Below are 23,996 nucleotides of genomic sequence, written 5' to 3'. Positions count from 1 at the left end.
TGAACCATATTTATACTAACTTATACTTTACAAAGTCGTAACTGACCATCATGTAAGGAAACACCAAAAGAGATGAGATATCATTCCTTCACCATTAAATACTATGTTTGACTTGATATTTAAGATATCTAATGCCCATTTCCCCACTAACATCAAATTAATGAAAGTATAATCAATGCATTCCTACTCATTCAACAAACATTAATGATTAATGAATCAGTATTTTCTCCTCATTGCTAAACATGTAAAAAGTGCTAGGTATGGAGTTTGAACAAAACGGGACAGATCTCTGCCCCCATGGAGTCTACCAAATTACCTTCAGGGATACATTGGAGAGGAGATCCTTGTGCCAAAGGATTGCAGCTATTACATTTTATTCAGCCAACAATATGACATTAAAAATTGTTTATGTTAAATGCATAATGCTGAGTTCTGCAGCATCACTGCTAAACATTTGTTTCTAATTTTTGATATATGGAGATACTGCAGTAAAATATACCACAGGCAAAATATTGTAGAAATCATCATGATCATTTTCCTCTGATGTACCAACAAATATTCTGGAAGAAGGAAATGAAAGAGACAAGTTTTGTTTAGATCGAATCAAAATTATTTGAATAAAAGAAATTTCCAACCATTCGTTGCATCTTTTATATCAGTGTTCACTGGGTCACATATTAAATATTGGAAGGTCTAGATTCCAAATAAACATGGTTGGATTTTTAAAAAATTTTTAATGCATGTACTTTATTAAAATGGTGATTTGAATACTAAGATGTGATTTCAGTCTGCTCACCGTTACTCTAATACACACATTTAAAACAATGGTCAAAGGAGCAATTCCATCAATTCACTATAGTAAGTACCATACACCCGAGTAGTACTTTGGTAAATTATTTTAACAATGTACACAAGAGCACTTAGGCAGAAATTAAATTAATCTGAGACCCCTGAGCCACTAAATTCTGTACTGGACTCCAGTGGCAGATGAGTCATTCTTGCAGGTGGAAGAACTTCCTAATTTCACAGCCCGGAACACTCAATATGACCATCAATGGACCATTTCAATCATCTAACAACCAAGGGGAGCTGCCAGAGTCAATGGTCTCGTTCCAGATGCCAAAAGCAACAGACAGGTCATCACAATTTGGCTTATAAAGACATGACTTTTTATTTCTGCTTAAGTCATCCAGATAAGTGAATTTAATAAATACAATAAAATGTAAGCCAACCAAAATTTTATGTCAATTTCCACAGACATAGGTATGTGAACAATTGAGGTGCTAAAGGAAAATACAAATACATATTTGTGTTTAGTTGTTTGACTCTCCACATTAACAATCCTTTCCCATCATCCCGCCTTGAAGCAATTTCTTGTCATATTACTGTGAAATTAAATCCTTGTCCAACCTTACAAAAGAAACTAAATGTCCTGTCTGATATTGAAGAGTTAGCATAGGCCCACTCATTCTCTGCCAAGATTCTAAAAAAAAAAATCAATTCCACTTTGAAAAAATGATTTATCTGTATATTGAGTGCTAATAATTATTCAAAGTAAGTAATTTTTTTTAATGTTGGAAGTTGAGAAAAATTCCTATCAGAGTACAGAAATTCAGAACTGATCCCTCCAAAACAATTTTTGTTTTTCAGAAAAAGTGCATAAGACTTTGAAGCACTTAAGAAACATAAAGACCTAACAAATAAAGGGTTGATGGAAAGCAGGACTGTATTTACATTTGACTATATAAGGTACTTAAAAACTTGCGAAAAGTCACAATGATTTTAAGACTATTTTGCCAAGTAAATTGGCAAATAAAGTTTGGCAACACATTTTAGAAAGGCGATTTATATAACTATGTATAAATAAAGGCAAACATGAATGTAATTGATTTAAGTTTAATCACATTAATATAATTTACATCATACCACATGGTATTAGCCACATGGCAAATTCAGTTATAACAAAAAACCGTATTTAGGACAGTCCTTTTTTTCACTACTATTTGCATAATTCCCAGTAATACAGAAGCCTAATACAGGTATGCTTATCTTTTATGATTATAATAATCTACAAGTTATACTTCAACATTGTGGCTTGAAAAATAAACACCAGTATGTTTTTATGCTTCAGTCAAAGTTGACTGGTTTCACGTTTTAAAAGCTTTTCATGTGAGGCAGAGCAAAGTCTGCCCCAGACCAATACCAACAAGTCCTACAAATTCCTCTGTCAAACCTGGCAATCCACCTCATGCATCAAGGACTCTTAGACCTTTGAACTTGACAACATCACCCCCACTGTTACTTTTTAAACTAAAAGAGAGGAATGGTAATGTGAAGAATTCAAACAAAAATGAACCTACATCTTTAAAATGTCATCTTGTGCTTTAGAGTTTTGGTTTGCTTGTCAGTTGGGAAATTCTCCATACTCCTAAACGTAGCTTCCATATTTATGTTCCAAGACTTGACTCAGAAAGAGTAAGGAAGTTTTCTAGCTTTCTTAGTCTAGCTTTGGTTCCTCACTTCTCAGACAACAAATAGGAGACGATACTCTTTCCTGTAATGTTTCTCTTTCTCTCACCAAACTTACTCAAAAAAAAAATTGAAATATTTCTTTACCACTTTTTCAAAGGACAACTAACTCCTGATTGATATAGGCAGGAAAACTCAAGATTTATTTTTCTTCCATTCTCAAAGAGGTGAGAAGACATGCATATTTATATTAGGCCCGCTTCCTTCTAATAAGCCTTTAAATAAAACTTAATGAAAAAAAAGTCAACCCTGAAAATTGAGAGTTGAAGGTATATACTACACCAACTTTATCTTTTTGGTTTCTTTTTCTTTTGTTCCTACAACAAATCTCCATGCCATTCTTAACGCTCAGTATTTTTCTCACATCCTATTATTTTACATGCAAATTACCATATAGTAGTGTAGCTTCAACACGCTGGTTCTCTTCCTGGGTTTTCCACATTTTACCCACCATAAAATATCTCCTACAGCCATTTTTATCTCTTTCTTCATTTACTAATAACCATTGGTTCTCCATTATAAAACCTGTGTCAGCTTGTCAAGAGTCCTTAGGGATAAACATATCAATAATTTAAAGCTAACTGGTGAAGGAGCTACACAGGATTGTTCCCTTTAATTTTCTATTACTCCAAAATATACATATGTACATACACCCACACATATAACAAATTTACCTTGTCTGCAGAAATAAACTGCAGATATAACTCCAAACATATTTAGAGATTCACATTTTAACAGAAAACATGCAGCTGTAAGGACGTATGGTTTTATACTCCTAAATTACATAGCAAGCTGAAATACAGAATTTTTTAATGTTCGTTTTAGATTTATTCTTTCTAATGAGTCTTAGAAATAAGCACACCTCGAGCTATGTCTGTAGTAGTGTCAGTCAGTGTGGTATTATTTTTACGGACAAATTATCCAACTTGCTAACTCTATACAAAAAGTGAATAAAGTTTTATATGTAGTAAGTTTATAAAACATACTACATATAAAACACAAAACAGAGTTAGAGATGACAAATGGAAACTTTAAACAAAATACTTGATACCGTCAGTATTTAACTTTGTATAGCTTTGACCAAAGGACTCCTAGCCTGTGTAGTCTTCTCTGATTGAAGGAATACCTATAGAGCATTCTTAGCTGTAGAAAAATAGGAATGAATAGGGGGCGAGGGGGGAACTGGTGACAGTTGAAATATACAAGTGCACAAGTGCACTATTTATAAATATGTATACAATTTAGCAGTGTCATAGTATCTGAATTAATTTCTTTTTCATTGTTACATTTACCAATAATGGTCCAGAATACAAAATATAATAACAGAGAACTCAGTTTTCACACTTATTCCTTGGTACAGTTAAAAACAAACACTTGTAGATAACACATTGAGTAGCTGTCAAAATACTGACTAGTTTTGAAGAACTTAAAGAACCTGTTCAAATGAATAGAGAACAAAAATGATCAAAAGAAACTCAAAGCTGCCTAAGAGTTTTAAAAATTAGAAATTTAACATTCAGCAAGTGTATCAAAACCACTTTTCATTTGCTCACTCAACTTAGAGACTTACAATAGCTGAATTATACAGATATTTATACTGAGAATATACAGTTGAACACCGACAGGGATTTGTGAAAAACTTCTATGTTGATGATTATGAAGTTACACTGACTTGCTACTGACCCAGTGAGTCACAGGGTCACTCTGGTACAGCTACTTTTCAATCTAATCAGTTCCTTGACATACTCCGGAGAAAACTGTGGCACAGAGAAACTCAAGAGTCCCAGCAAGCAATCAGGCCCAGCGTCCACTGGAGGCAAAGCTTCTGCTGAACGAGAAGTTGATTTCGGAGTTCTTGTATTTTCCCCAAGCGCCAAAAGGCACTACCACTGCAGTACTGTTATCTTCGGTACCATACTGTATTGCCTGCAAGGTTTGGCAGGAAAGAAGAGAAAAACACTGGAAATCAGAGTCTGTACAAAGACAAATCATCCCTCCTCTGGAAGGCCAAACTGGTTCAACACACAATTACGAACTCAATTATTTCACAGTGGTTTGTGATTCTTTCACCATGTTTATTAGATCCCAGAGTTTATCAGATCGCACATAGGATAATGGATGACCCAAAACAACCATATTAACCATATTCCACTGTAGCAGTTTTGGCCATAGAAACACCAGTGGACTGAGATACAAGATATGCAGCTCCTGAAGAAGAAAATACATGGAAAGCATTCGGCATGAGGACTAATACAACTAAGGATTCGGGAAATGTTAGTCTTACCTAGCCATTCTACTTCTAGGAATTTAGCCTAAAGAAATAATAACCTAAGGAAATGGATGTGTATAAAGATATAACTACAAGAAAGTTTATGATGTTCCCTACAAAATGGAAAAGTGGCATAAACTAAAATCTCTACAGTAGGAGAACTGTAAATCAGTTTTAGGAACTAATTCAAACAGCAAATGATACTGTCAGCATTGTAAGAAGTGCTTGGGACTACATTTAACAGCAAATAGATTTCAAAAGAGTTCACAGCCTGAGGCTAAAACTGTGAAAGAAAGGGTTGATAAAAATATCTGATGTGAAAAGCTTCAAAAAATAAAAAAGTTTTACAAATAAATTGGAAGACCAAAACATATATATATATTTGCAATATCAAAGTACTCATATACTTGATATATAGGAAGTTCTTACACTAACCATGAGAAAGACAAACACGCCTATAAGAAAATGGGAAAAACAAACTAGACACGAAAAAGAAATACAAACTATAAAACATGCTGGTGAAAAGCATAAATCAGAATAGTATTTCTGGTGGGGAATTTGGAAAACTTATTAAAAGCTTTAGAATATTATGTATTCTTTTACCTAGCAATTTCACCTCTAAGAATTTAACCTAAGAAAATAATCTGAAGCAAATCAATATGCACATATAGATACAAGAATGTTTATTACAGTGCTCCCCCTAATACAGAAAAGTGAACATAAACTAAGTTTGCTGGTTAGGGGAAGTGTTAAAAGACCTATGGTAACAAATAAATGGAATACTATGCAGTCATTACAAATATCATTACCCTTGTGAATTAGAATACATGTATCTCGAGACAGGTAGTTGAAATTAGGAAAGTGATCATCCATGGAATTGGGCCAATTTCCTTAATCTCATTAGCACACAGAGTGACCAAGTGAATAATTCATGCTTACCCATTTATTTTCAAGCAAATAATGCTTTTAAAGTATTAGCACTTAAAAGTTTGGGCCAAATTTGGCTCCCCAATTGAAAATGTAAAAATCGGGAAATGCAAAAATAGCTATTGAATTAAAGTGTGCCACTAATGATCAGTGATGGCTATGACTTAAATGAGCTATCTATCCAAACAGAGGATTAAACAAAACATGGAAATTTTACATTTTCTCTACTGGTATTATCCAGCTTCCAAATTTTAGCTCTGACTAACGTAATGATGCACAACCCATCCATACACCTTTCTGTATTCTGTTTGCTTTTTTCACACGTGCATTTTTTTAAAACCAGAAGTTGACTATGCTACAGTGTTCCTATCCTGGATAATTACTCGGAGCAGTCAAGATTAATGTCAAGTGGTTAGACGTGGGAACTTGGGTGTCGGTTTGAAGCTCAGCCAACAACTATTCTGCAACTTAACAGTTTTGTGATCTTGAATAAGTTACTGAACTTCTCAGCCTCTGTGCCTCAGTTTTCCTCATCTATGAAAAAGGGATAATACCAGCTCCAATCTCAGAGGGTAATGGTGATGACTGCATGTGTTAAATGTATATGAACAGAAGAGTGTCTGGTATAGTAAGTGATTTTAGTATCAGATATTATAATAATTTACTATTGCTGTTACTATCATTTCAAGATGTGCGCAAAAGACAAAAAGCAAACACAGCACATTTCCTTGGCATACTAATGTTACTTAACTACTTGGGAGAATTGTAAAAATTTCTTAAATTAGAACTATTATGGAGTCAAGTGTAAAATTCATTGTAACACTCAAGCTAAAACACAAGATTCAAAGTAATCTCCAGCCTGTGTGGCCCCTCCAGGCTGCACCAAGACCTGCGCGTGTGTTTGTCCTTCTCTCCTCCCCCCTTGGGACTTTTCTAGCAGAAGCTGTGCTGTGTCACCTGTTCAGTCACTGCGTGGGCTGCTTCGTTGGGATCATGGCACTGATTGACAAAGTCACAAATCTCCTGACTATTCACCATGAAGTTAATTCCATCTGTAGTGAGGACCAGGAAGCTGTCATCAGCATGATGTAGCTGCAATCAGAATCAAACGCATAGGATTACAACCCCCACTGGGCCTTGGAATAATCTTCATAATTCAAAGATTTTATCTGTTTGTTGAGTGGTTCTGTGTTTAAAAGCTTGTAGGGAAACGGGGAAAATGGAAGGCCCGTATTTAGGGCAAAAGTAGCAACATTTAGCATCAACCATAGACGACAAACCTACTATTTACTTAGTAACACCGCAAGGAAGAAGCCAGATAGCTGGATGCGAGAGGTGGCACGATGTAATGGTTGAGAGCAAGGTTTCTGGGTTTGAAATCGCCTCTTTTTTTCAGCTGGGCAAACATAGGTAAGTCGAATTCTATATGCTCTAGATTTGTTTTCTCTGTAAAATGGGGTAGTAGTAGCTTTTTTTTTTTTAAAGATTTTATTTTTTTCCTTTTTCTCCCCAAAGCCCCCTGGTACATAGTTGTATATTCTTAGTTGTGGGTCCTTCTAGTTGTGGCATGTGGGATGCCGCTTCAGCGTGGTTTGATGAGCAGTGCCATGTCCGCGCCCAGGATTCGAACCGACGAAACACTGGGCCACCTGCAGCGGAGCGCGCGAACTTAACCACTCGGCCACGGGGCCAGCCCCAGTAGTAGCTATTTTGAACAGACTGGCACATAGTAAACCCAATATAAGTATTTGTTAGATAAAATGAATATAAGTGGGATATCTATAAGACATGAAATCATTCAGTTAATTAACAACCGTTTGCTGCCCTTATCGGGAGCCTACACTCTACTGTGTAGGTACCAGAGTAGGCCAGGATTGCAGAGGGGTAAGTGTTGGCTCACGACTGGATGTGTGTTGGGGGAAGTGTAGGGTAATGGGGGCACTGGTTAGCAGCATGAAAAGGATGTCACATGCACAGAGGTGGGGCGATTACTGAGCTTGGTGGAAAAGGGAAGTCAGGGTCAGTTTCCAAGCAGAGGTGAAGCTGGGTGGACAGGTACAGCTGAGGACAGGCAGTAGAGCCATTCTACCAAGAGAATTCCAAAACAAAACCCAAGTACTTCATTATACATTTGGCCTGGAAAGTAGTATCTTAATTTGTCTGAAAATTTTATCTATCCTTCCATAAATTACTCCCTTTTAAAAGCCACTTTGGCTTCATTTAAGGCTTCCGAGGAGGCTTGTGGCTGGAGACAATCTTGCATTCACTCCTTGCATGTGCATCAGGTGTTTGCGAGTCTTTTCTTACATTAATCCTCTTTGTTTCAGGTTCTGCTATCACACCACTGGTTTTAAGATCCAAATCTCCAAGACTCCTTGTCATCGCAAGTCTGCCGTTCACATGAGGCTGTCCCACGCTATTCCAAGCTATAAAACCACCGCATTTCTTGATCCTGGTCAAGAAAAAGTTAAAAGACTATGAGGCGATACCCAGAAAGCCAAGGTACGCTGAAACCTAACCATGAAATCAGATTAAAATGCAAGGTTTCATTTCTATCTTGAACTATATAAACATCATCCTCATAGAATGTTCGGTCAGTGGAGGTGGTACCTTTCTTTTTCGTCTTTTCTTTCTGGAGTATGGTCAGTGGTCAGCTTCATGGGTTTTCCTTTTCTACACAAAATAGCCCGGCTATCCCCAACACTGGCTACAACCAGTTCAATACCATCTCGCAATAGGGCTACTGTGGCAGTAGTCCCAGAGGTCAGTAGCGTGGCTGCAAACATTATGAAAAAGAGTACAAGTCAGTGACGGTCAAATGATTGGATATGGAATTTTTACTACAAAATAAAACACAAGCATGTTAAACTAATGCTGAAGTGTATTATTCTAATTTAACTAGAGCTATGCAAATAAAATGCAAATGAACTACATAAGTAAGAGCATGCAGGGAAAGAGGTATTTAATTCATAACAAGGCTCCATGCAAACAGAAAAAGTTACTCTCCTATTGGTAAATAATGCATCACTGTCTCCAAACGGCCTCTATTTATATCAAGTGGAGCTGACTTGAGCTTATAATAATCACAACAACACCTTTGTGGGCATATCAGGTGTCAGGGTTAAAAGTATTACAGTTTAATTAGATTCGCGAATATGGCAGAATGACTTAGGTCTACTGAGCCCATGCAGACTAGCTGACTTTTCTATAAACTGTGGACTCAGAAAGTTTTCTCCTCCATTTCTTACTTCTTTGCTGTGAAAATATTATCAGTTAAAAGGCTAAGCAAGATATATATGCCAAGGGTATACCATTTGCTCTTCAAGTGCCATATTTTATATTCTTTCCTTCTACACTTGTTTTAATTTGACAAATGTTCACCAAAACACCCTAAAACATTAAAAGCTCACAGTCTTTTCTGTTTATCTTTGTCCTCCCCAGACATGAAACAAAGTTTCAGCCATCGTTATATTAGGAGAAAATCTGGGGGCGGGGAATAAAATTCACCCTAGTTTCCCATAAGCTTGGTGTAGTTAACACTCCAAGCTCCAGAAGGAGCTAATACAATCAATCTGTACCCATATGCAGGACAGTACTGCCAAGTGCCACTGCTGTGGTCATGCCCTGGGCCCAGAGCATTCCAAGAATATTAATATTCTCTGACCAATAACAAAATTAAATGTCACTTGGCTTGAAGTCACCACTGTTTCTTCCATCCAATCCAAACTGCATTTTTGCATCTTCCTTTGCTTTATTCTAACAGTGTCTGCCCTCATTTCTTTACCACTTGTTAAAAATTTTAAGGTGCATCGAGCCTTGCCAAAAGTGAGAATACTGTGAAATTATGGGCTAAAAAGTAAAGGAAATTGGAAGAAATTGAAAAAAATAACATTTAAAGCAGGTATTATCTTCAGTAACATCGTTAATTCTTTAAAACATATAAATAAAATATTCAGGTCATCATCCAAAGATGATTTTGACTTCAAAAATAGATTTAGGAAAAATGAAGTGGTATTGATTTGAGCAATTGAGGCTCAATCTTTCTAAATTTTTTTTTCAAAAAGACAATTTAAAAAACTTCATCAGTAATGCATTTTGGAAAGATATATATATATAAATATATTTTCCGATAAGTATACTAAAATGCCTGCTTTAATCAGAAAAGTAAAATGGAAAAACGTGAATAAACCCTCCTTAATCTTTTATGTCCATGCTGAATTGACTTTATTGAGAAACAGCATTTATAGTTGCACTATCTTCCCATTTATCTTGTGATTTTGGAACTGTTATGCCAAAGGAATAAAACTTGGCAATGCTAAAATATATTTGTCACTGTATAACATAAATGTTTTAGCATAAGTATCAGTGATGTTTATATTAAAAACGTTAACTCTTGAGTTTCCCCGAACACTATACAATGGAATCTTTCCATGTTAACCACTGTAATAGTTTCAAACACTTGGAAGAGCGAGACAAATGAACCCAGGCGTTTACTCACTGCTCCATGTCCTGAGAGTTCAGTATCCTCTCCTTTGTTGAAACTGTCTGCAGCAGCTTTTTTTTAAAGTGGTTTTTAATTGGCTACATCAGAAAAGTTAAAATTTCATAAATGAAAATTTTAAGTTTAGCTATTTAGGATTATAATCCACGGTCCTGCCACTTAGGAATTGAAAAGAACTTTGAGTTTTCATCAGCCCAACTTCACAGTTCCAAAATCCCAGAATTTTGGGGAAAGTTTTCAAAACTAACTGTTGATTCTGATTTGCTAAGCGTCTAAGGATATAAATACTAAATCAACGTTTATTTTCATTTAACATTTAACATGGAAGTAAAAAGTCTCACTTTTTGCCCTAAAGACAAAACTAAAAAACTAAGACATCTTTCAATAAGTTCTTAACACTCACTGGACATTTTCTACTGCAAGTCATCTCAACTAATGGGACAAAGAGGATGTGGGAACCTTCCAGTAGTCCAGGCTAGGAACCGCTGGACTCCTTCACCTGGGACAAAATTAAGCAGATCTCTCTTTCCACTGAAGCCCAGCATATAGTGTCCACGGGCTCCAGGTCTAGAGCTGCTGACCAGGCACAGTTCTCTGCCACAAATAACACGCACAGAGGCAAATAGGAAATTCACCCAGGAATTGTGCTCAAACATTAGAAAACCTGCAACACAGGGGAGGGCAGAGAAAGAGCTGCAAAATAAGGGGAAGGGTTTTTATTTTGGTGAAAATTTCACTAGCAAATTACATAATATTCCAGGAGATGCCAAATCAATTATTCCAAAACTCAGTTTGCCCAAATTGATGGTATTTTGTAGTCCACTTTATTTTTTCATCACAGAGTAACACTTCTTATTCTGTGACTTCCCCAGGTAGGAAGAAATAGATCCAAATGCATGTGGACCAAAATACCTAGGTGGTGACACAGACACACATCTACGTACTTATGCACGCACTCATTTAAACAGTTAGTCTTGAAGAGTAAATCAGCATCTCTATTCAATTGGGGAAAAAAGCACTGTAAATTTGTTTGGTATTAATATTAGAATTGTCCCAATAACAAAAGGGAAAATTCATGGGTATAGCACTGAATAATTTGTATCTGACAAGCAGTACACAGTGAGAGAGGATGTGAACTACAGCATACCACCAAATTCCTGGGATTTAAATAGATACCAAGAAGGAATCAAAGCACCTCCTATACAGATACAAGGAGGAACACATCTGCTAATGGTACTCAATGTGGGGATCTAGTATCTAGAAGCCATTTTTTAAATAGAACGATTAATTTACATTAATTGTTTAAATAAAGGCTAGTAAGGCTCAAGCTCTCATGCATGTTTATAATTTTATGTAATTCATAAGATGGGTGTTTCTGCAGCTCTCTCTTTCCCCCAGTGTTGCAGGTTGACATACCAAAAGAAAAATGATCAAGATCTTAAATGGCAACATAAAGAGTGAAAGCTGTACTTTTCAAAGTATACCACCCCGGTAATTATTCGACTGTGTAAACAACAATATGTATAAAGCAATACAGTTGCAATATTCATTAAAAATGGGTGCTCTAGGCATGTATGACTCATGAACACCAAAATCAAAGTAATGAGCTGAAGCAGTAACAGCACAATAAGAATATCTCTCTTCAATGCTGTCCCTATTTTTTTTTCTTTTGGCTGCACCCAGCATAAGAAGGGTACTCAAAAACGTTGGGTTTCTAACATTGGTTATTTTGTAGCTTAATTGTTCCTAAAGAGATCACATAATATGAAGAGCATGGTTTCCAATGAGACTCACGATGCTGCCACCAACGTCTCCCGCTCTGAGCGTCAGAGCAAGTCTTCTCTTTTTGATCCATTTGTTTCTTGGGGATCTTTGCTGCTTTCAAACCTTAAGCAATCTAGAAACACTTTGAAGAGTTTATAGGATATCATCTAAGTTTTCTACCATCGGGTTTTAAGTGACATTGTTTTAAGTGACAGTTTGTTCATAAACAATAGACTAATGGCATATCATCTGAAGTTACTTGCTGGTTTCATTAATTGTAAAAATATACACAACCGATAAAAATTGAATACAAAAATATTCAAAGATGATGATGAAAATGTAAATAAGGGTATTTGTAAATAAAGGTAAATTCAAAATGCATCAACAAAAAATCAATTTGTAATTTGTAAATAAGGGTAAATTCAAAATGAATCAACAACAAATCAATAATAATAGCCGACAATTTCTTAAGGGCAAGACTCTTGCTATTTCTTGATACGTGGCACTCTGATTTTATGCTCTTCAAACTACCTCACTTTAAACTGAAATAGTAAATTTTTTAAACACTAATCGGATAATCTGAAGCACTTTATGTACATGTGACAGCTTTGGACTAATGTCTTGAAAAGATGAGAATGCTTTATTTTCCTTTTTTTGTTTTTACCTTCTCTTAAGAAGCTGATCTGGGATGACTGAGGGGCACTCCTCCCATTTATGCCTGAAAGTCTGCCACTAGTAATTCATTCCTACGGTTTAACCAGACTCTTTCCAGGTTTCCCCTACTTAAAATTCAAATTCACGCAGCAGTGAAAACTCATTAAAACACATACATTATATTAGTAATTTGATTGAATCAGCTATAGGATAATCAACAATAAATTATAACAACTTTGGAGAGAGAGAGTAGACAGCGGAGATCAGGTCTGCCCGAATAAGTATGGAGTAGCTTCCAGAGTCTATGCACGGTGCTGAACACTGGAGATTCAAAAGTGAGTAAGCCATGGTCCCCACCCTCAAGCTGCTCACAGGAAGGGTTCAAGAAGGGAAAATGGGGCTGACATGAAAAGAAAAGGTGAAAAACACCGGAGAGGGCGAACTGCACTTACTTACAACTTCATTTAACCAGCACTGGTCCTACCAACAGCTATGCTCAAAAAAATATTATCCACTCTTATCATACTGATACTGCTTCTGTTCTTACTGAAAACTAAAAAAAATTTTTTTAATTTAAATAACTTTGAAATCTGAAGTGGTATGAGTTTTTTTAATCCACAAATTGAAAAGTTAAAATAGGCCCCAAATATCCAAAGGTAATTTTTGCTATCTTTGAAAGCCTTAACAACTTATTAAGAATAAGTTTTAAGGTTGTTCTCAAAAAACTTATTAAAGATACACACACACAAACTAATTGATCTATAAGAAATACACACAAAATAAGATTTAAGAAGAACGTTATAATAGACCCTTTTTCTTTTAGTAGCACACTAAGCATCATTCTGTCATGCTCCGTTATGCTTGCAAACCAACGACCATTAAATGAAAAATAAATTTGGAATATCTTATGAAAGTTCTGAGATCATTAACTCAAAGCATACGACAGTGGAACTAAGTTAAACACATTTTAATTTCATTATTAGAAATGAATTACATTTTTCTGATTAATTTCTTTGCGCAACTACTTATGTGAGAAAGGCATCTTTAGAAAGCTTCTTTTCAGGTAAGCAAGTTAAGTAAATTCTCTCCCTAAGTTCAAAATTCCCTTTAATTATAATTTACTACTTAATAAACGAAAAGGGTCCTCTCATATTTTACACTGAATCTATGATTGTTTTGAGCATCTTCCTCAATTAGATCCTTTACAAAAGGGCTGACTGCACCCATGAAGGGTGAATGTTTTTGACTGTTGGCCACGTTCCCATGATAAACTTGAACGCTCTCTTCTGAAAACCTTGCCCGGTAAGCTCTACTTGTTTGCAGAACAGCTGGGGTGCACCACCTCTACCACGGCCGATAGACATCGTGGGGTGAGAGACAGCCCACCTGGTTACGCATGAAATAAGAGCAGACCAACATTCAGAGTCATCAAAATAAAACTGTAAGAAAGAGTTTTCTAATGTCCTCCTTTGTATGTTTTACTCATTAGGACAAGAGCTAAATCTTATGCCTAAAATTTAATCTCTCTCAACCCCTATTTCAAGGTGAGGGGCCATCTGGAAGGGCCAAAAGTCCAAAGGAATGAAGGAGAAAAGAAAATGGGCCTGAATGATCTACAAACAAGAAAATAAACCCCTGAATGGAGGTGGACTCGAGTGCTTTTTGCTTTCTGAGGAGGAGGAGGAGGATGGTAAGGCTGTCAAAAAAGACCAGGAAAACCTCTTGTGATGGCGAACAGAGTCATCTTCTCTAATCCTGGTCATTAGATACGCCCAGGAGTGAGGCCACAGGGAGCCAGGAGAATCCTCAGCCCTAACTCTGCAGCTGACCTTTACCTCTCTTTGTGTTTCATTTCCTTATCTGTGAATGGGGAGAATTGCCATCCCTATGCGCTCCAACTGAAAACTGTGAAAATGACTTTTCTGTGGTGCACTTTGACCTCCTTTAAACAAAAGGATGAACCAAACACAATTAATATTACCGCATGATTCATTTTCAAATCAGTGACCAGATCTATATGCAAACATTTATATGGTTGCTGCAGAAGTCTTCAAGATTAACTTTATAAGCAAAAGATTTGAGGGCCAGCTACCTAGAAAACATTAGCTACATTTTTCTGAAATGGTTTTGATAAATTAAGTCAAAATCAGAAATGTTTTACTTTCAAAATTCAAGGACACACAGTACACAAATTTTAAATTCAGCTGACATGCTCTTGTGGTTAACAAATAAAAGCAAAAATATCACTAGTTACCATAGGAAAGTTGCAAGGTCAAGCTTTTCTGAGAAGTGGAAGAAAAAAATATCTTCCTTCTAATTATACAAGGTAGTGCATATTAGCATTGTCCTTTCCTATTTAGGTCCAATTAGCAATTTTCTTCTTGTCGGACAATTACTGTCTGGCAAGATGAGACTACCCTGTAGTGTATGTCAGTACTTGCTGATCAGATTCATCTAAGAAAACAAAAACAATGAACCCTCTCATAGTATGGACCTTCTGTCCACAAAAGAAGCAAACAGATTAAAAAATTTTTAAATCCTTTTAAAACTGAAATTCAATACCAGAACCATTTTGGAGCTTCAATTTCTGAAAAAGTTCTCCAATATATTTCATTTAAAAGTGAGGTACTAACACTAGTTTGGATTCCAAACAGCATTCAAAATGATTCTTTACATAAAATCATTTTCAACATGAGCATCCTTACAAACAAACTTACATTAAAATTCCCACCCCAAAGGGCTTAAATTGCTTCCTTTTTACCCCGACATTCCCCAGGACCCTACGAAATATGATTGTTTTCCTTACCGTCAGCAGACAGGCGGGCGTGCCTTGCAAAGGCTTTATCTATTTCTAGAAAAGCCAAGGTCAATACAGTTTGCAAGTTCTTCTCCTTTGGAAGCAAATCCCTTTGTGGGGAGGAAAAAAGAGCAGCAAACAATCATTGTAGGACAGGTTTCTCTTCTTCCTCTAGGTCCCTCTAGCTAGCAGTCACTCCATGCAATGGACCTCCATGGCTTGCCTCTCAGATGCTTAAAGTTCACAGGTTAATGAATCAAACTGAGAAAGAATCAGGCACAGAGATAATCCTTTAAGGACAATAAAATAAAAGTTCAAGTTCCTGTCCTTAAAGATTAATCCTCACGTGGCCCACAACCCTGAAAGGTCAAGAGTTCCCTCATATTAAATCAAGCCACTGAGTTCCTTTGTGGGATAAGGTAAAATACGCATAGATCACCCAATGAACAGTATGAATGACTACACATGGGAAGCTAAGAAAGCCCCGCGGCCATAACTGTCACATGTTCTCCCCCTCACTTAATTCTAGCAGTAGCATGATATTAAAAAATACATTAATAATAATTGCAGGAAATAAACTATTTAAAGAGCTCCAAAACACCTTCATAAAATGCATTCTTCCTATACTAAAGCCAATCATCTAAAGCTATTTTCAACAAGTATTTAACACTATTCATAGCACTTGAAAGAATAATCTCCACTCACTGAAGTGGTATGTGCTTCTCAGATTGTCACAGTGCACAAGATCATGCAGTCTATGTTAACTCACTTGAAATGATCCCAAATCAAGTGCTGTAGGTTCTGGTCAATGCTGTCACCGGGGGAGTTGTTAAAACATATATTTCTGCAATGGTAATAATCATCAGTAATAACTGGCATGCTTAAGCTACTGCTTGTTCATAAAACAGTAGTATGAAACCAATTAATAACTGTCAGCAGTGAACCTCTCAGCCGAGGAGAAGGTTAAACACGAAGTATAAGACAAACTGAAAAGTCAAGAGCGAAAGTCACTGTACGTACTTGATGCATTTCTCCATGTGTGTGTGACAGAAATCAGCAGCTGCAGGTCCCCCGTGTCCATCGTACACCGCAAAGTACAGGACCTCATCTGTTAGCCGGGCAAAGCCAAAGCGGTCTTCATTCTCTTTCCGTTTGCCAATATGTGAGGCACAGCCCACATTCGCCAAGCTGATCTGGGGAATTGGTTTGCCATACTTGATGCTGGGTGGCAGCAGAATTGGTTCATCAATGCGGTTATCCCAGATCCCGAAATTATCCCAGGTGGCTGGACACCCGCTACCATCTGGGTCAAACCGAGAACACCGGGGCTCTGAAGTGGAGCCGTGGCATGTGAGCGTCAGCCGCCTGTCGTCCTGCAGCAGGCGGGAGCCTAGCAGCACTCTCCTCCTCACCTGGTTCCCACCACTTCGAACCAAAGTAATTAAGGCAGCTGTTGACATAACTCAGCTCCAAAGGACTCAGTAACGAGGGAAGGCTCTGTGGAATAATAATGGGATGTCTTCAAGGAAAAGGATGCAACTGAGCAGAAAGAAAGAGAGAGGGAGAGACTCCATTAGTAATTCCGAATATAACTGATACATCAGTAGATATTACCAAAAATGAAGGCCATAAAGAATGTGGCACCTAACAGCCTATTCTAAGGATAGTGGACCAAAACTGAATTGATTTATCTACCCTATTCACAGAGTTTAAACTCTATAAAAATTTGACAATGTGCACATATATAGAACATGTGCTTCTCAAACTTTAACCTACAATCAGCTGCAGATCTTGGTAAAATGCAGATTCTAATTCAGTCTGTCTGGGGTGGGGCCTGAGAGTCTGCATTTCTAACCAGCTCCCTGGCGATGCCTAACTGCTGGTCCAGCAGGCAGCAAGAACGTAGCATACAGGTGTAAATAAATATTCTTCCCTTCATTAACCCCACTGCTCTGAAGAAAAGGAAGGGGCAAATATTAACAATAATAAGGATTTTACAACAGATAGAAAGAAGAGGGGCCGGCTCTGTGGCCGAGTGGTTAAGTTCATGCGCTCCGCTGCAGTGGCCCAGGGTTCGGATCCTGGGTGTGGACATGGCACTGCCCATCAGGCCATGTTGAGGCGGTATCCCACATCCCACAACTAGAAGGACCTGCAACTAAGATATACAACCGCGTACACGGGGGGTTTGGGGAGATAAAGCAGAAAAAAAAGAAAAAAAGATTGGCAACAGTTGTTAGCCCAGGTGCCAACCTTTAAAAAAAAAAAAGGTAAAAAAAAAAAAAGAAAGAAGAAAAAATAACTGGTTAATAGAATATTTGTGATAGTTTTGTACCCAAAGGGTGGCCCAGTCTGAGCAAAGACACAACCTAGGATATAAGTTTCGTTTTGTTTTAAGATTTTTCAACTTACTAAACTTTGCATACTCTATTACCTTGGTTCATGCAAACACCCCTTAGGCACAAAGATAAGTCAGGTCTGATGTATGTGCTCCCAGGAACTGGATGGCACTGCATTTGCAACAAGCAGCCCTGATTTATGAGCAACTGATCCTTGCATTTACATTAACAGCTGCGACTCCTCTCCTACGAGCCCAGAAGCCCACTCACACCTGAGACTCACTGCCAATGGCTCCAGCAGGAGACAGCACCCGAGACTAAACTATATTTCGTTGAAATTATTACTCTGACACCCCACTTCTGGACCCCGCCCCAAAGGTCAACCCTAAACCTGCCCGGAGGGGAAATTCCTGTACCCCTGCAGGAAGGGCTGTGGTTTTGGTAGTTTTCCATACAAATAAAATTATAAGCAGAAATTCATTTCCATAGTGCTATGTCCTGTTACTTTATGAATTAAAAACCAACTTGAAAAGATAGCATAATGCTAAGATTTGATTATGCTGGTGGAGGGTATACAGGTGTTATATTATTCTCAATTGCACGTTTGAATTATTTCACAATAAAAAACGTGCTTGAAAAAATTTTTCTCCCCAAAAGGCACAAACATACACACAAACAGCCCAGCTTGAGTGCATCAATAAGAAAATGCATGACAGATTTCAAACAATCATTTTCAAATATATTTTTGGAAATCAGTCCAGCTATGTGTAGGAAGGGCCATTTCTCTTTTCAGTGAGTAAAGCAGGAGAAGGAAAGGAAGAAGTTCCAAAGAACACCCAGAGAAATCCAAGCAGCAAGGGCCACAGGAGCCCTGCCTGCATGAAATTCAGAACAAGTTAGCCCCAAAGCGTGACTGTGTCACAGAAGACAGGAGGCCATGCCTTCTGGCCTTTTAAATAATATCATGGATAAAAGACAGAAACTCACTTCTCGTATGACCAAAATGGGGGCTGGGGGAGACCCAGCATCTCTGGTTATCAAGTGTTAAAGAGATGCAATACATTCCGTTACAATAAAAGAGGTGTTTATTCCTTTGCTTCTGATTGAAGCATATATTTTACTCAGCAACAATAACTATGTCAAATAAAGGTGGTGACTTGTGGAGAAATTTCCAACTATAATACAATCTAGCAAGTAAGAGAACTAAGTATGAATTATTGATGGAGATAATTCACAAAGCAGCTTTACACCATACAAAAAAAATAAAACCTTAGATATGTTTATTAGAAAACACATTCATATTTGAAGAGTGCACGAGAAATTAACAAAGCACTATTGTTAAGGCTTCAGCCTGAATGAGCATGTGTGCCATATGCGCCTCGGGCCATTTTGCAGTCAGGCACCTACTTTAAACAAGAATTCTAGAATTACAAACAAATAAATATTGAATAAAGTTTTTCTGCAGCTCTTCGAGGATACTCTTTTTTTTCTCTCTTTCTATCCTCTAAAAATAAAAAATATAAAATAAAACAGAGCTGCATTCTTAGCAAAGAACAAATATCCACTGGAAATACTATTTAAGAATGAAATAGGGGCTGCCCAGTGGCGTAGTGGTTAAGTTCCCACACTCTGCTTCAGTGGCCCGGGGTTCATGGGTTGGGTTCCTGGGTGTGGACCTACACATCACTCATCACGCCACACTGTGGCAGCATCCCACATACAAAATAGAGGCAGCTTGGCACAGATGTTAGCTCAGCAACAATATTCCTCAGGCAAAAAGAGGAAGATTGGTAATGGATGTTAGCTCAGGGCCAATCTTCCTCAAAAAAAGAAAAAAAAAAAAGACCCCAAATTAAATAAAATGCAAGTTGGGCACATTTCTTTAAGCTGACATAAACTGAAATCAATTATCAACCTAGCCCCCTTCCTCATTTATTATCTGCATAATCATCTCAGAAAGTAAGCAGAATAGCTGCAAGAGAAGATCTACTTCAAGGCATACTATCAGCATAGATGAAATGGGAGCCAGACGAGCTAGTCTGAGCTAGGTCAGCATCACTTAAACATTAGGAGACTTTAAGAAGTGGTCCCATCTCCTTTTCCATACGCTATATAACTAAATCACACGAATCCCCTCCATATCCCCAAGGAAACAACTCAAAGAGGGACTGTCTTCCTAAGCTAAATAACAACTTGGAATTAACCTGCACTTCCAGCACAGTTTCCTCCAGAGCTTCAAACTAGGAATCAGCCTCACAGGCCCCCAGCTCTGCAGATGCCCGTGGACATGACTACGCACTGACTAGCAGGCAACAGAGAGTAGAATTTATGATGTGAAAAAACCCCAAAAACGTTCAAAAAAAGAAAAAAGCAATCAGTATTCTTTATAACAAAAGAATAGAGAATAAACTGACAAACACTTAAGAATTATTTTTATTATTTGTCAGTTCAGCAATTATAATTGGCACGTGTTTATCATTCTGCAAACTAAAACTCAGTTATTTAGGAATTCTTTATGTCAATCTCGCAGTCGGAAATCAAGCCTAGCTTATTTTTTATAAACTGTTTTAACATTTTTATTCGATCTTTGAAAGTCAAAGTCATCCAAAAGAGTCAAAGGGAAGAAGTAATTCTGCTTGAAAGCCATTTAAAGACACAAAAATGTCAGAGCAAAAGTTAAATGAACTAAGATCACGAGAACACATGCCACATACCATATCCCACTAGCAAAAATAAATTTCAAAAACTATGCTAAGCAAAAAAATAAAGATAAATAACTTGATGGGAATTCCAGCTACTTTAACAGGTTACTTATCTAAGCAACCCAGACTACATTGATAGTCATAGACCAAAAGGAAAAAAAATAGATAATCTTCTCGCTAGGCCAAACTGTAGTCCAAATTCCTTTTTATTTCCCAAACAAAAGAAAAATCTACGGCTCGCAAATTTACTTCAATCACACGAATTTTTAAAAATTTGTGAGTGTGCGCACATGTATATATGCACACTAAAAACCCCAGATATTCTACATATTGTCAATAAAGAAATGCCTAAAAATTCTTCCCTTTTTCAGCATTTTCACATTAGTTTGTGTGGCTGGGCCTTCCTCATCATCTTCCTCCTCCTCAACGCTTTACCTGTTTAATCTGATGGTACTTTAAAGCCCTGACACAGAAATAGGACTAGCGAACAAGGCCGGCCCCTGGTTTAACAATTCTGACTAGCAGGAGAGATCTCAGCAAAGAGAGTTAAATGGAAATAAATTGTGAGCCCACAAGAGCAAGCAAAGAGATGCTCCTTGAGAGCACTGATAAAAATGACAGGAGAAAATCTCAGGTGAAAGGCATCAGGAAGGAAAAAAATGCATTTGGTTTGTAGTAAACTTTTGAAGTAAATACTTGATTTAAAAATAAAAGGTGGGAGCCTGGAAAAGAAAAGCCACAGATACAGCTACAAGATTGCTATGCCAATTTTATGTTTTCATCTTACTCTCATTTTACAATCTCTCGATGGTCTACAGACTTGTGACCTGTCCAAATTTATTTTTGGAAAAGGTAGGCACTCATCGTCTCTGGTAGGAGGATGAACTTGGGATTTAACCTAACCTGCTCTTGACTGTTGAAAGCAGGCCAAAAGGGCAGTTTATTATTGTCATCTTAAGCTCATGCTAAAGTTATTCAGGAGTTCTGAGGATCAGTACTACTGAAACTTGCTTAGATTTATCCCTTAAGGAAAAATATCGAAGTCTTCATCTCTGCCCATTATGAAGCGGCACTCAGATATCTTTATATCAGTAACTTCCACAATGGAAACACAAGGCAATTTTAATATTCTTTTTTTTTTTTAAAGATTGGCACCTGAACTAACAACTGTTGCCAATCTTCTTTTTTCTTTTCTGCTTTTTCTCTCCAAATCCCCCCAGTACATAGTTGATATTTTTAGCTATGGATCCTTCCAGTTGTGGCATGTGGGACGCTGTCTCAGCATGGCCTGATGAGTGGTGCCATGTCCACGCCCAGGATCCGAACCGGTGAAACCCTGGGCCTCTGAAGCAGAGCTGGCGAACTTAACCACTCTGCCACAGGGCCAGCCCCTAATTTTAATATTCTTAAACTAGGTATTTCTTTATCGACTTTTTAAAAAACAACCAATGCATTCCAATAAATTCAATGGTATGGAAACCTCCAAAATGTATTTCAGGAAATTTGGACTCCAGTATCTTCCTTATCAGCACCCTGCTGGGTGGAAAGGAAAGAAAATGTACTAGTCTACATGAGGGAAGAAAGCACAATGACAACAAAACCCCAAATGACTCCCCTTAGGTTTGTTGTGAACATAGTTTAGATGAGTGAATAGAGAAAAGAACATGGGAGCAGCGAAAAGTACCCATTATTCTAATTCTATAGATATCTTTTAAAACATTTTAGTTAATGCAGATGCAACTCACAGGCCATATTCCAAACATGTACCTTTACAGATCAGTTAAGAAGAACTTTCCTTTACATTCTATACTACATCAACAGCACCTCTCCCCACTCCTGTCCTCTTCTCTTAAGATTCCAGTCAAGGGAGGTGCCTGTGTTCGTGGTCAATAGAAAACGACTAAGGTTGCAAGAAAAAAATTATTAGCAAGAACTCACTACTCAAAAATTGTGACTAAGATATTTTCTTACACAGTGGTGCATCTGTTCTTGTCCTAGAATATCACGACACCATTGCTGTTTTTCAAGACCATTATAATCTGTCACTTTGGGCGCTCATTCTGAAACTGCCCCACAACCTCATTCTTTCTCCACACTGGAGAAGGGTGGAAAGGGGTGAAGGGCCCTTGCTGCACATTTCCAGCCTGAGGCTCGGAAAGGCCAATGGAGCTTTAGAGACTCCAAATTGCCTGGCTATTTCCACCTAGAGTCTCGTCTTTGTCATCTCCTGTGAAATCTCTAATCTACAGAAAGGGGCTGCTAAAAAAAGACATCACCAGCCACAAGGCCTCGAGATCACAGTGCTCTCCTGGCAAAGCAATACCCACGTCCTCAGATCGACACCAACCAGGGCTCCGCATCCATCTCTATTCCGATCCCCTAAAAAGCTCACTTGGACAGTCCGGGATCCTGGGCTCAGCTCGCTGGCCGTGACAGATGCCGTAGCCAGTGTGATACACGGCAGGAAACACACCCTCTCGCCCACGCAGCACGCAGCACTGCAGAAAGCCGATTTTCCCCCTAGCACCTTCCGCCGCTCGGTCTCCGCCTCCCAACCACCCTCTGGGCGTACAGATCCCGGGTGTCGCCACGTCTCCATCAACCCGGCTGCAGCTGCGGCAGAGACCCGGCGCTGACCCCTGCAGCATCCTAGCGTCCAGGGGCTCTAGCAGGGCGATGCAGGGCCTCGCTAAGGGGAAACGAGAGCGGGCCCCGCGCCTCCCTTCCATCTTCCTTCCATGGTCCCTCCAACTCGGTCCACCCGACTAGCTCGGCTGGCGCCTCCAGTCTGCGGTCAAGTTCAAGGCCGAGCGCGGGATCTCGGCAGGAAACGCCCGTATCCCACTGTGCAGCCGGGGCGGGCCCGCCCGGACACACTGCTCCTGACCTCGCAAGGGAAGAAAGCGGCGCACAAAGAGCCCAGACACTGACCGTGGAGCTCGGACCGAGGGGGCTGGGGAGATTAAACCTACATTTCCCCTTCCCTCTCTGGGCAGCCCTCCTCCGTTTACTCTCCATTTCGCCGACCTGCAGCGGTGGCATGCGACCCCGCCTATAAATAATATTATAAACGGTAATAGAAATAAATGAAGTGCGCTCTAGGCTCTTACCTCGTGCTGGTTATGCCCCTGGAAAATTTTTAATTAGCTAACGGAGGGCGGGGAGGGGCTTTCTTGGTCGATTAGGTTTTTTTCTCCGATGTTTCTGATCTCTGGAACAAGCAGTCAGAATAGCCACTGGCTCGTCTGCTGGAAATTCTCGAGAGTTTTTGGCCCTCGGTGGCCCAGATGGAGAGGGTAAGTCTGTTCCTGCTGACTGACGGCAGCTCCGGCCAATCCGCGCTTGGCGAGGCAGCGTGCCTGCGGCCCAGCCTTCGATCGCAGCCAATCACAGATTCCGACGGGAACGAGCCTCCCCGCAGCTGCAATTTGACTCGGCTGACTTTTAGCCCGGCACCGTAGAGCGACGTCGATTTGGGCCAATAGCGGCTCACGGTGACATCCCGCCCTCCCGA

The 23,996-nt window shown here is 38.7% G+C and overlaps 1 protein-coding gene across 8 annotated transcripts; it reads right to left on the bottom strand.

Annotated features, from left to right (window-relative positions):
- Positions 1 to 1,152: 1,152 nt before the first annotated feature.
- On the bottom strand, positions 1,153 to 23,901 carry PPM1K (protein phosphatase, Mg2+/Mn2+ dependent 1K). Of its 8 annotated transcripts, none has more exons than XM_014842449.3 (8): positions 23,593 to 23,755; positions 16,462 to 16,980; positions 15,451 to 15,551; positions 10,726 to 10,890; positions 8,336 to 8,501; positions 8,033 to 8,177; positions 6,683 to 6,817; positions 1,153 to 4,455 (listed from the first exon to the last, which is right to left on the bottom strand). In XM_014842449.3, exons 2-8 carry the CDS (start codon positions 16,899 to 16,901, stop codon positions 4,324 to 4,326), a joined length of 1,284 nt encoding a protein of 427 aa, XP_014697935.1. In that variant the 5' UTR covers positions 16,902 to 16,980; positions 23,593 to 23,755; the 3' UTR covers positions 1,153 to 4,323. The 8 variants fall into 8 exon arrangements, with proteins under 8 accessions (XP_014697935.1, XP_070361480.1, XP_070361478.1 ...); XM_070505379.1 differs by having other exon boundaries at positions 16,462 to 16,938; positions 23,593 to 23,733; XM_070505377.1 differs by lacking the exon at positions 23,593 to 23,755 and adding an exon at positions 22,875 to 22,994.
- Positions 23,902 to 23,996: the final 95 nt, after the last annotated feature.

Source organism: Equus asinus, chromosome 3 (genome assembly GCF_041296235.1).
Source record: "Equus asinus isolate D_3611 breed Donkey chromosome 3, EquAss-T2T_v2, whole genome shotgun sequence".
In the NCBI taxonomy this organism is placed as follows: Eukaryota; Metazoa; Chordata; class Mammalia; order Perissodactyla; family Equidae; genus Equus; species Equus asinus.
Note: the sequence above shows the minus strand (reverse complement) of the source record. Positions and strands in the feature narration are given on the sequence as shown.